The sequence below is a fragment of the Anguilla anguilla genome, chromosome 12, assembly GCF_013347855.1.
Source record: "Anguilla anguilla isolate fAngAng1 chromosome 12, fAngAng1.pri, whole genome shotgun sequence".
Taxonomy (NCBI): Eukaryota; Metazoa; Chordata; class Actinopteri; order Anguilliformes; family Anguillidae; genus Anguilla; species Anguilla anguilla.
The window spans coordinates 38,374,659-38,385,754 of record NC_049212.1 but is presented as its reverse complement, the minus strand read 5'-3'; the positions used below and the strand labels follow the sequence as shown (position 1 = coordinate 38,385,754).

Below are 11,096 nucleotides of genomic sequence, written 5' to 3'. Positions count from 1 at the left end.
TCTCTCAATTCGAATACTTATGCTGCAGTATTTTTAAGTGTTGTACAGGGGCATGATGAGTTTTGTTAGAACCAGTGGGAAATGCCCACATTAAAAATGAAAGCAGTTATAGAACATTTAACTAACACAAATAGTTAAATAAAATTTTTTTAAAAAATTCAGTTAATTAACTAGTCATGGTCTTCAGTCAAGACTTTAAGTAGAATCAGGTGTCTTAGTGCTGGACTAAAACAAAAACCTGCACCACACCAGTCTTTTCAGATAACATTGGACACCCCTGCTTTATAAGTTGCATTTTTCTTTTTACTGCGTTGATATTCCTGTTTCTGGAGAGCCACATCATCTGCTGGGGGGATCATCCCCCCCCCCCCCCCAAAGATCCACAACCAGTTCAGCTCCAAGAAACCAGGTAACCTGAGTTAACTGTGTAATCAACTGCTTTAACTGATCAATCAATGTGCTAATCAAGAGCTGAGTAACAGTGAAAATCAGCAGATCCTGCAGCTCCCCAGGACCAGGACTGGGGACCATTGGCTCAAAGGCATGCGTTTGTGGCATTTAAACTTTCATCCATGTTCACTTTCCTTCCTGACTCTGCCCATATCAGATTATCTAATTGTTTCTAAAAAAATATCTCAGTTAGAAACTTAATTGTACGAGTAGCCACTTGACTGTGTCACTGGGGTGACTATGGAGACCCCTGGAGGATAACCATTAAAATACAAGTTTAAATCCATGCAGGTCACATGGTGGAGACAGACTGGTGGACCTAGTTCTATAGCATGTTTATATCCATAGTTTGGCAAGTGTAAGTAATTGCAGAACCAATTGTTGTATAAACTTTTTTTTTGTCAGTCATTTCTTGACATCATAAAATGTCAATTTGCATGTTAATAAATGTATAGCAAAAGGTATATAAAAATATAGAATGTAGTATATAGGAAAGTTTAATTAGAACATAAACTAAAACCTATGAATAGAATGAATATGAATAAATAGAAGCAAAGAGTGAAGCATTGTGGGAGTTTCAGACAAACGGGCCCAAGTCTCATAGTTGCAGTTGAGAACAGAATGCAAATGACAAAGATCTCAAGCACTCAGGACCAAGAAAATCATTACATTAAGCAGATTTGAAAAGGGGGTTCAGCGCCACCTGTGGACATTTGCAAGAACCTGCAGCCCTGTAGGTTTCACAAACCCCGCACACGTACATACAGTGAGCACCACAACATCTGGGACAAAGACATATTTTGAAAATTGATTTGGCTCTGTACTCCACGATCCTGTATCTAGTTTCAATTCTCGCCTTCTGATTGCCTTCTTAGTCTGTTATTCATGTTTGTCAACCTGGGGACCAGAGCTGTGCCAGTGAAGGTTAAGGAAGCTATTACGGAGACCAAAACCAGCTGTTTGGAACATCATTCAGAAGAAAGACAGCCCCGGTGAGCTCAGAAATCACGGAGAGCCCAAACACGACGTCCTGAAACCGGAGGGACTATTTATTTAAAAATGCTGTGATTTCTACATGATGAAACCAAACAGTATTAAAATGCCCAAAAATAAAAGTTGAGAACTTGCACTTTAACTACACGTGAATTGTTTGATTACAAATCTAAACTTATGGAGTACAGAGCCACACACACACACACACACACACACACACACACACACACATATATATATATATATATATATATATATATATATATATATATATATATATATATATACGCACACACAGATGGGTGACAAATTCAAGGAGGAACCACCTGAAAGTGTCTTAGTAAGGTGTTGGGCCACTACGAGCCACCAGAACAGCTTCAATGCACCTTGGCGTAGATTCTCTAAGTCTTTTGGAAGGAACACCATTCTTCCAAAAGATATTCCCTATTCGCAATTCCAATTTGCAAACTTATTTTATAAAAAAAATATTATTTGAGCTGAATGTCAATGAAACATGATCATTAATGAAATAAGTGTGACACAACACACAGTAGTTTCTGCAGGTTCTGGTGAATCCACTAGAGGGCAATATTAGACAAAAAACGAGTCATTTCTGTTTTGCCCTTCTTTTACATGGTGTGTTGGAAATGAGAGGCATGAAAATCTCATGTAGTCGTAGGCTTCAGTGGGCTTTTACTTTTTGTCTTGCCTTTTCAGAGTATACATGCCTAGACAAATATAAACAGAATGTACACATTGAGAAGTATTTTTTAAAATTATTTTGGTAACAATTTATCATATTGTGTGTATATATACAGTATATATATATATATATAGTGTATTGGCTGGTGGTAAAGTAGAAAAAATCTGAAATAATATACAGTACTGTGAAAAAACAGAACATTTTCATGACAAGAACTTTAGTGCAGTTAATGTTTAGATGCACCCTCTAGAATTTTGATAATTGTAATTTCAATATATTTATAAATGCTACTGTATTGTTTGTTACAGCGTAACTCTTGCTTTCCTTACTATATTGCAAAGCTTTTTTTGTTGTATGTGCTTCATTTGTTTGCATTTTTTATAACTGATCTTGTTTATCATATTTTTATTCTACATTATTCTTTGGGGTGCTGCAGTGTAATCAGAAGCGCTAGATGTATATAATGCAATACTACAATCAACACATTTCATGTAATGATGAAATTCAGAGAATGATTGCAAATGTTGTCTGCAAATTAGGTACCAGGCCTGCAAATCATGCTTGTGGGGAGTGGGGTGGGTTACTGCCAGAAAGCTCTAGAGTACAGTTAGAGAGAGTTTTAGCTGTTTTTATTTCCATTTCAATGACAAACTTTCATTAATTATTAACAGTCGAGCCCAGACACAAGAGTCCAATTACACTGTCTTGTTTGCTCTTTTGTGGAACAAACAAGGTTACTCAGTGGAGATGTGCGACTTTTGCAGCTGGTTGGCTCTCCTCACCAATAGCCTTCCACCTCTCTGATTGGCTGTCTCCCTTTCTGTCCACATCTGCACGACTCCTCTACCCTCCATCCTTTGCAAACCCTAACGTCTGCATGTGATACAAGCAAAGAATGGTCAGACTCAGTTAGGAGTTTTCTTTCCTTAATTCTTCACAGCAAAAAAAAAAAAAAAAAAAACCCTGCAGTTTTTGAACAATATTCTCTAAAACTTGTATTATTTTTCCCCCCATTTCGATTTACTTTGAACTTGATTGTCTCGTTTTAAGATCAGTGGAAGGCTGGAAGGTTATGCCCTCCATAGAATTAGATTCTGCAAGGTCTCAATACACCACATTCTGCAGTTTAATCTCACTAGGGTTCCCAATATTAGTTTTTCTGTAGTAGTCCTGTACTGCATGTACTTCCTTTTGCTCACTGGACACCAAAGTCAAACAAAAGTTATCATTGCACCTGAACAGCCCCTGTAAATAAGAGTTATGATCAATTGATCTCTTATTAGTCACACTCTTAATTTTCTATGACAAATCTTCCCATCATTTGTTACAACGAATGAATGAAGACAAACTACCCAGTAATGTTATCAGCTCCTGATTCTACTGGAATTTAATGAAAAGACGACAGGGCAGTAAACAAAACTCTCTAGTTAAGGATTTTAACAAACGAGCTGAAACTACTGTCATTACATTACATTACATTACAGGCATTTGGCAGACGCTCTTATCCAGAGCGACGTACAGCAAAGTGTATAACCATAACCAGGAACAAGTATGATGAAAACCCTAGAGAGTCAGTGCCTTCGGGTTAATTTCAACGTTCACTGTTTCAGATATTTTCATTTGCCTTTTTGCTTTGAAAACATACACTGCTATGTCACCATGATGTCATTGCAGTTACTTCCAAAAACGGGGAATTCCCTGGTAAGCAAGGATATATGTGTGTGTTCTCTAAGACTTTTCTGAAATTGAAAATATTTTGGTGGGGGGAAATGTCTTGCAGCATCGCAAAAGAGCGTAGCTCTTCAAAACCTGGAAAAATTTTTCATCCCTCAAACCGTACACCAGGGGGCTGAGGCAACGGGGGGCAAGAATGAAGGCGACATAGTCAAAATATCTCAGCTGCAGGAACACCGTGAAGTTTACTGCGAGAACCGCCGTCTCGATCAACGGCAGCCACAGCATGATAAGGCAGAGGAGCAGCTGGAAGGCGTGGAGGAGCACGGTCCTGAGACCCTTGGTGCTGGACTTCCTGTCGTCCGCGGAGGCCGCCCTGGCGGCCGCCATGATTCTGAAATAGGTGAAGGCTATGGTGATAGACATGAGCAGGAAGTAGAGCTGAGACAGGGCCGACCGGAGATCCTGCTGCCACCGTACCGCCACCAGCTGCTCCACGCTGCAGTCCAGCGGCGCGGCGTAGAAGCCGGCGGGGGCGGAGGAGACCACCATGGAGAAGATGACGACCTGCATGACGGAGCTCAGGGCGTGGATGACGAAGACACAGCCCGTCGCTCGGCGCGGGGTGGCGATTTCGGCGTGCCGCAGGGGCATGCAGATGGCCACGTAGCGCTCCACGCACATGGCGGTGAGAGTCAGGGGCGTGGCGAAGTTGAGGACGCCGGCGAAGCCGTAGACGATCATGCAGACCCCGGCGGGCATCGGGATCCTGGTGAAGCTCACGACGAGAAGGGCGTCGGATATCGCCAGGAACAGCGTGTCACAGAAGAGGGTGTGCGCGAAGAAGATGTAGCGCACGTTGCTACGGAAAGCCTCTTTCTTGAAAAAGGTGAAGATCATGAGGAAGTTGACGCAGAGAAAGATCCCCACTAACCCCTGCACTACCAGCAGCCTCGGATTCAGGACTCGCGACAGCACACTGAGGGCAGCTTGTGTGACGTTTTTAGACATGTCTACAGAAAAGAAAAAGAAAAAAGTTGCTTTAGAAAATACGGAATCATTGTTCGTACATTGATCCTCACTTAAGTTTTGAAACAAAATTGTTTCTAGTCAAATTCAAATTTTTGGATTTCAGCTGCTATTGCAAAGCTAAAGGTACGGACACTATGTGAGAACCTGGAAAAAAGAGTGCTGAAATATTTAAATAAGTATGAAATGCAAAATGAGCTGATCCTATACTGAAATAACTAGGTGGTTAGGTTTCATTACAGATAAGTCTCGCAATATCAGCAGTGACTGTAATCGGAACATCTTTAAGTATTACCTTTAACAAGCCTCTTCAGAGCAACTGTGACAACTGCAACGACACGCTGAGTTTTATACCCTGTCTCAAGCTCACTGGTGAACCAGGTGCTTTGTGAGATGCAGATTTTTTTTTTTTCTTTTCTTTTTTTGCAAGCACTTGTTTAGATAGCAGCCATGGAGACTGCTATGGCCAATTATTTCTGAGTGTGAAAATATGCTGCAGCAATCATTGGTTGGAAGATTTATCAGGGGACAAAAACCCCTTGGTCTCCAACCCTGGTCCTGAAGAGTCACGGGGCCTGCTGGTTTATGTGTTATGCCACTGATTTCATTGATCAGGGAAGACAGTTGGGTTCAGAATTGGTAGCTGCTATTTAACATCTAAAACCTCAGGGTTGGGGACATGCCTGAAATTATTTTACCATGAAACAGTAGAAAATTATAGAAAATAATAAATACAGTAGAAAAGCAACCATTGGGATATAATATGGGTGGGAGGATTGAATGTAGAACAAAGTTCAAAATGTATTACATTTAAAAATGACAAATTTAATGCTAATCCTTGAATGTACTGGAATAAAAATTTCCATGTGTAATACTCAAGAGACAGACGTGGGTGGATTTCTGCTGGAACAGAAGGTGTTGGCCATATCAGTATCAAACTGTCCATTTCATCGAGGTTTCCACTGGGTGTGTTAGATGATGTCCTCTCTGGGACATGGACGTGTCTGTCACACCAGGGGGGGTGGGGGGGGGAGTTGATGTGTACACATTTATCTGCTACGTAGGGGGGGGTGGGGGGGGGGGTTGATGTGTACACATTTATCTGCTACGTAGGGGGGGTGGGGGGCGGGGAGTTGATGTGTACACATTTATCTGCTACGTAGGGGGGGTGGGGGGGGGGAGTTGATGTGTACACATTTATCTGCTACGTAGGGGGGGTGGGGGGGGGAGTTGATGTGTACACATTTATCTGCTACGTAGGGGGGGTGGGGGCGGGGGTTGATGTGTACACATTTATCTGCTACGTCGGGGGGGTGGGGTGGGGCGGGAATGATGTGTACACATTTATCTGCTACGTAGGGGGGGTGGGGGGGGGGGGAGTTGATGTGTACACATTTATCTGCTACGTAGGGGGGGTGGGGGGGGGGGAGTTGATGTGTACACATTTATCTGCTACGTAGGGGGGGTGGGGGGGGGGAGTTGATGTGTACACATTTATCTGCTACGTAGGGGGGGTGGGGGGGGGGGTTGATGTGTACACATTTATCTGCTACGACTGGTCTAATCTCGCTTGAGTATGCTCTATTTGAAGAGTAGTGTTATCCGCAAGGCGCTAGGAAAACAAATATTTGACTGAGGGACTAGTGAGTGCCAAATTCATTACATTTTTTTTCCTTTACTACTGTAATTATATTTATTGATCCTTTAGCCTGACAGCATTTTCTCCTCTATTTACTAGATTGATTTTTTGTTGTTCACATTTGCAAGCCATTTTTGTGGTATTGCATAAAAGCATATTCAGTTGGCACATATATGATCCCCAAACCTTTTTTATGTTTTAGAAAAATAATGCCACGGAATCAGTGATGTCATGAGGAACATAGTTTACTGAATACAAAAATGTGGTGACATAAATGGATATGATAAACAATTTAAATAAGAATAATATAATAATATAATAATAATAATAATAATAAGGATACACATATAAATGACAACATAATAAAATCACAAGAATACATACAGATGTAGTTTTTTATTCTCCAGCTTTGTTTCTCTACTTTTAATTAGAACAAACTGGCATTTGGACATAGTAAATATTCCCTGTATAAAGAACATTTATTCTCTTCTGAATACGCTCCATTGCAAGATAAACATAACCAATTCTCTGAAGCCTAATTTTTGTCATTTCCAACACTGGAATTGGTAGAATATTTTCAAGACAGCTGTTTATAATGATATTCCTGTATGTACATTGTTCACTGCTTCGTGCAGCTCTACCTCTTCCTCTGCTATTGCAGTAAATTTAAACCAAAAAATGTATTTGCTACAAATACACCACCAGCAGGGTGTCGCTGGTCAGCATGTAGCCGAAGAGGATGTACCGCGGGTTCTCCCAGAACTGTCTTTGCGACCCACAAGCCACCAGAACAGCTTATATGTGCCTTGGCGTAGATTCTACAAGTCTCTGGAACTCTTTTAGAAGGAACACCATTATTCCAAAAGATATTCCTTACTTGCAATTCCAATTTGCAAACTTATTTTATAAAAAAATATTAAAAAATCAACTGAATGTCAATGAAACATGATCATTAATAAAAATATATTTTTATGATTATAAAAAGTGATACAACACACAGTAGTTTCTGCAGTTTCTGGTGAATCCACTAGAGGGCAATATTAGACACAAAATTAATCATTACTGTTTTGCATTTCTTTTACACGGTGTGTTGGAAATGAGAGGCACTCATGGAAATCTTTCGGTGTCAGTATGCTTTCGCTTTTTGCCTTGCCTTTTCAGAGTATACATGCCTAGACAAATATAAACAGAATACACACATTGAGAATAATTTTGTATTATTTAATTATTATTATTATTGATAATGATAATAATCATAATAATGATTATTATTATACATATATATAGACCAAAAATAATATACAGTATTGTGAGATGCAACAACCCAAGATATTGTGAGCACAAGAGATTTAGCCTAATGATCAGAATTGTGTATGGAAAATGATTGGAAAAGAGTAAGAGAAAAATAATAACACCTATGACATTTGCATCCATCTGCTTCTTGTAATGTTGTCATGCTTAGGATCATTTGAAAACTGATTACTTTGGACTAGTCAGGGCAATGGAGATTAAAGGAAAATTAAAGCATGGCATGCCAAGTTTAGGCACCAGTGTCCTCAACTGCTGCTTTGTCTGATTTTACAAAAAAAAAAAAAAAGTGTGCAAGAACACATTCTTACTTTTAAAACCACATGCCAACAGTGAATATAATTTTCACGATTTGATTCAAACCGATACTTGAAAAAATATCTTCCATCTTAGTTTAAAAAAAAAATCCAAAACCTACAATGTGCAATTGTCTTCTTTTTTTTTTTTTTTTACAATTCTAAACGAGACATCATTTTATGGGAATACGTGTAATAAAGAAAACGAAGTATTTTAAATTTAGTGCCTCAGATAAAAGTTCTTTGTTGCCTGTAATTTCTCTGACTACCCCAGTTTCATGACAAGAACTTTAGTGCAGTTAATTTTTAGATGCACCCTTTAGAACTTTGATCACTTTAATTACAATATATTTATAAATGCTACTGTATTGTTCATTATCACTCTTGCTTTCCTTGCTGTCTTACAAAGCTTTTTTTGTTGTATGTGCATCATTTGTTTGCATTTTTGATGACTGATCTTGTTTTTCATATTTTTATTCTACGTTATTCTCTGGGGTGCTGCAGTGTAATCAGAAGTGCTGGATGAATGCAGCACTACAATCGACACACTTCATGTGATTATGAAATCCAGACGATGATTGCAAATGCTGTTTGCAAGTTTGGTACCAGTTCTGCAAATCATGCTTGTGGGGAGTGGGGTGGGTTACTGCCAGGAAGCTCTAGAGTACAGTTAGAGAGAGTTTTGGCTGTTTTTATTTCCATTTCAATGATAAACGTTCATTGACAGCCGACCCCAGACACAAGAGTTCAATTACACTGTCTTATTTGCAGCTTTGTTGAACAAGCAAGGTTACTCAGTGGTGATGTGCGACTCATTCAGCTACCTGCTGGTTGGCTCTCCTCACCAATAGCCTACCACCTCTCTGATTGGCTGTCTCCCTTTCCATCCACGTCTGCATGACTCCTCCAGTTTTGCTCTACCCACCATCCTTTGCAAACCCTAAAGTCTCCATGTGACACAAGCAAAGAATGGTCAGACTCAGGAGTTTTCTTTCCTTAATTCTTCACAGCAAAAAAAAAAAAAAACACCCTGCAGCTTTTGAACAATATTCTAAAATTTTAAAAATGTTTTCCCCCATTTCGATTTACTTTGAACTTGATTGTTTCCTTTTAACATCAGTGGAAGGCTGGAAGGTTATGCCCTCCATAGAATTAGATTCTGCAAGGTCTCAATACACCACATACTGCAGTTTAATCTCACTAGGATTCCCCACATTTGTTTTTCTGTACGAGTCCTGTACTGCATGTACTTCCTTTTGCACACAAAAGTAAAATAAAAGTTATGATTGCAATTGAAAAGCAATGGCCAGCCCCTGCAAATAAGAGTGAACTTGAAGTTATGATCAATTGATCTCTTATTAGTCACACTGTTAATTTTCTATGACAAATCTTCCTATCATTCATTACTACAAAAGAATGAAGACAAACTACCCAGTAATGTTAACAGCTCCTGATTCTACTGGAATTTAATGAAAAGACAACAGTGCAGTAAACAACACTCTGTAGTTAAGGATTTTAACAAACGAGCTGACAGGACTGTCAGTGCCTTCGGGTTAATTTCAACGTTCACTGTTTCAAATATTTTTATTTGCCTTTTTGCTTTGAAAACATACACTGCTGTGTCACCATGAAATCAACCGGAGAAATCCCTGTTAAGCAAGTATATATATATATATATATATATATGTGTGTGTGTGTTCTCTAAGATTTTTCTGAAATGGAAAATATTTTAGTCGGGGGCAATGTCTTGTAACATTGAAAAAGAGCATAGCTCTTCAAAACCTGGAAAAATTTTTCATCCCTCAAACCGTACACCAGGGGGCTGAGGCAACGGGGGGCAAGAATGAAGGCGACATAGTCAATATATCTCAGCTGCAGGAACACCGTGAAGTTTACTTCGCGAACCGCCGTCTCGATCAACGGCACCCACAGCACGAGCAGGCAAAGGAAAAGCTGGAAAGCGTGGAGGAGCACGGTCCTGAGACCCTTGGCGCTGGACTTCCTGTCGTCCGCGGAGGCCGCCCTGGCGGCCGCCATGATTCTGAAATAGGTGAAGGCTATGGTGATAGACATGAGCAGGAAGTAGAGCTGAGACAGGGCCGACCGGAGATCCTGCTGCCACCGTACCGCCACCAGCTGCTCCACGCTGCAGTCCATCGGCGCGGCGTAGAAGCCGGCGGGGGCGGAGGAGACCACCATGGAGAAGATGGCGACCTGCATGACGGAGCTCAGGGCGTGGATGACGAAGACGCAGCCCGTCGCTCGGCGCGGGGTGGCGATTTCGGCGTGCCGCAGGGGCATGCAGATGGCCACGTAGCGCTCCACGCACATGGCGGTGAGAGTCAGGGGCGTGGCGAAGTTGAGCATGCTGCTGAAACCGTAGACGACCATGCAGACCCCGGCGGGCATCGGGGTCCTGCTGAAGACGATGACGAGAAGGGCGTCGGATATCGCCAGGAACAGCGTGTCGCAGAAGAGGGTGTGCGCGAAGAAGATGTAGCGCATGTTGCTACGGAAGGCCTCTTTCTTGAAAAAGGTGAAGATCATGAGGAAGTTGACGCAGAGAAAGATCCCCACTAACCCCTGCACTACCAGCAGCCTCGGATTCAGAACTAGCGACAGCACACTGAGGGCAGCTTGTGTGACGTTTTTAGACATGTCTACAGTAAAGAAAAAAGAAAGAAAAGAAAAGTTGCTTTAGGAAATACAGAATCATTGTTTATACATTGATCCTCACTTAAGTTTTGGCACAAAATAGTTTCTAGTCAAATTCTAAATTTTGGATTTCAGCTTCTTTTGCCATTTGTCATTGCAAAGCCAAAAGTACTGACATTATATGAAAACCTGAAGAAACAAAAATAGTGCTGAAATATTTAAATAAGTATGAAATGCAAAATAAGTCGATCCTATACTGAAATAATTGTTAGGTTTCATTACAGATAAGCCCCGCAATATCAACAGTGACCGTAATCGGAACATCTTTAAGTATTACCTTTAACAAGTC

General features: G+C 40.7%; 2 protein-coding genes across 2 annotated transcripts; both read right to left on the bottom strand.

The window, feature by feature from the left end:
* Positions 1–2,498: 2,498 nt before the first annotated feature.
* LOC118210045 (odorant receptor 131-2-like) lies at positions 2,499–5,182 on the bottom strand. Its single transcript, XM_035385868.1, has 2 exons — positions 5,145–5,182; positions 2,499–4,833 (listed from the first exon to the last, which is right to left on the bottom strand). Exon 2 carries the CDS (start codon positions 4,829–4,831, stop codon positions 3,875–3,877), a length of 957 nt encoding a protein of 318 aa, XP_035241759.1. The 5' UTR covers positions 4,832–4,833; positions 5,145–5,182; the 3' UTR covers positions 2,499–3,874.
* Positions 5,183–9,787: 4,605 nt separating this feature from the next.
* On the bottom strand, positions 9,788–11,096 carry LOC118209209 (odorant receptor 131-2-like). The gene is made up of 2 exons (XM_035384378.1): positions 11,085–11,096; positions 9,788–10,752 (listed from the first exon to the last, which is right to left on the bottom strand). Exon 2 carries the CDS (start codon positions 10,748–10,750, stop codon positions 9,794–9,796), a length of 957 nt encoding a protein of 318 aa, XP_035240269.1. The 5' UTR covers positions 10,751–10,752; positions 11,085–11,096; the 3' UTR covers positions 9,788–9,793.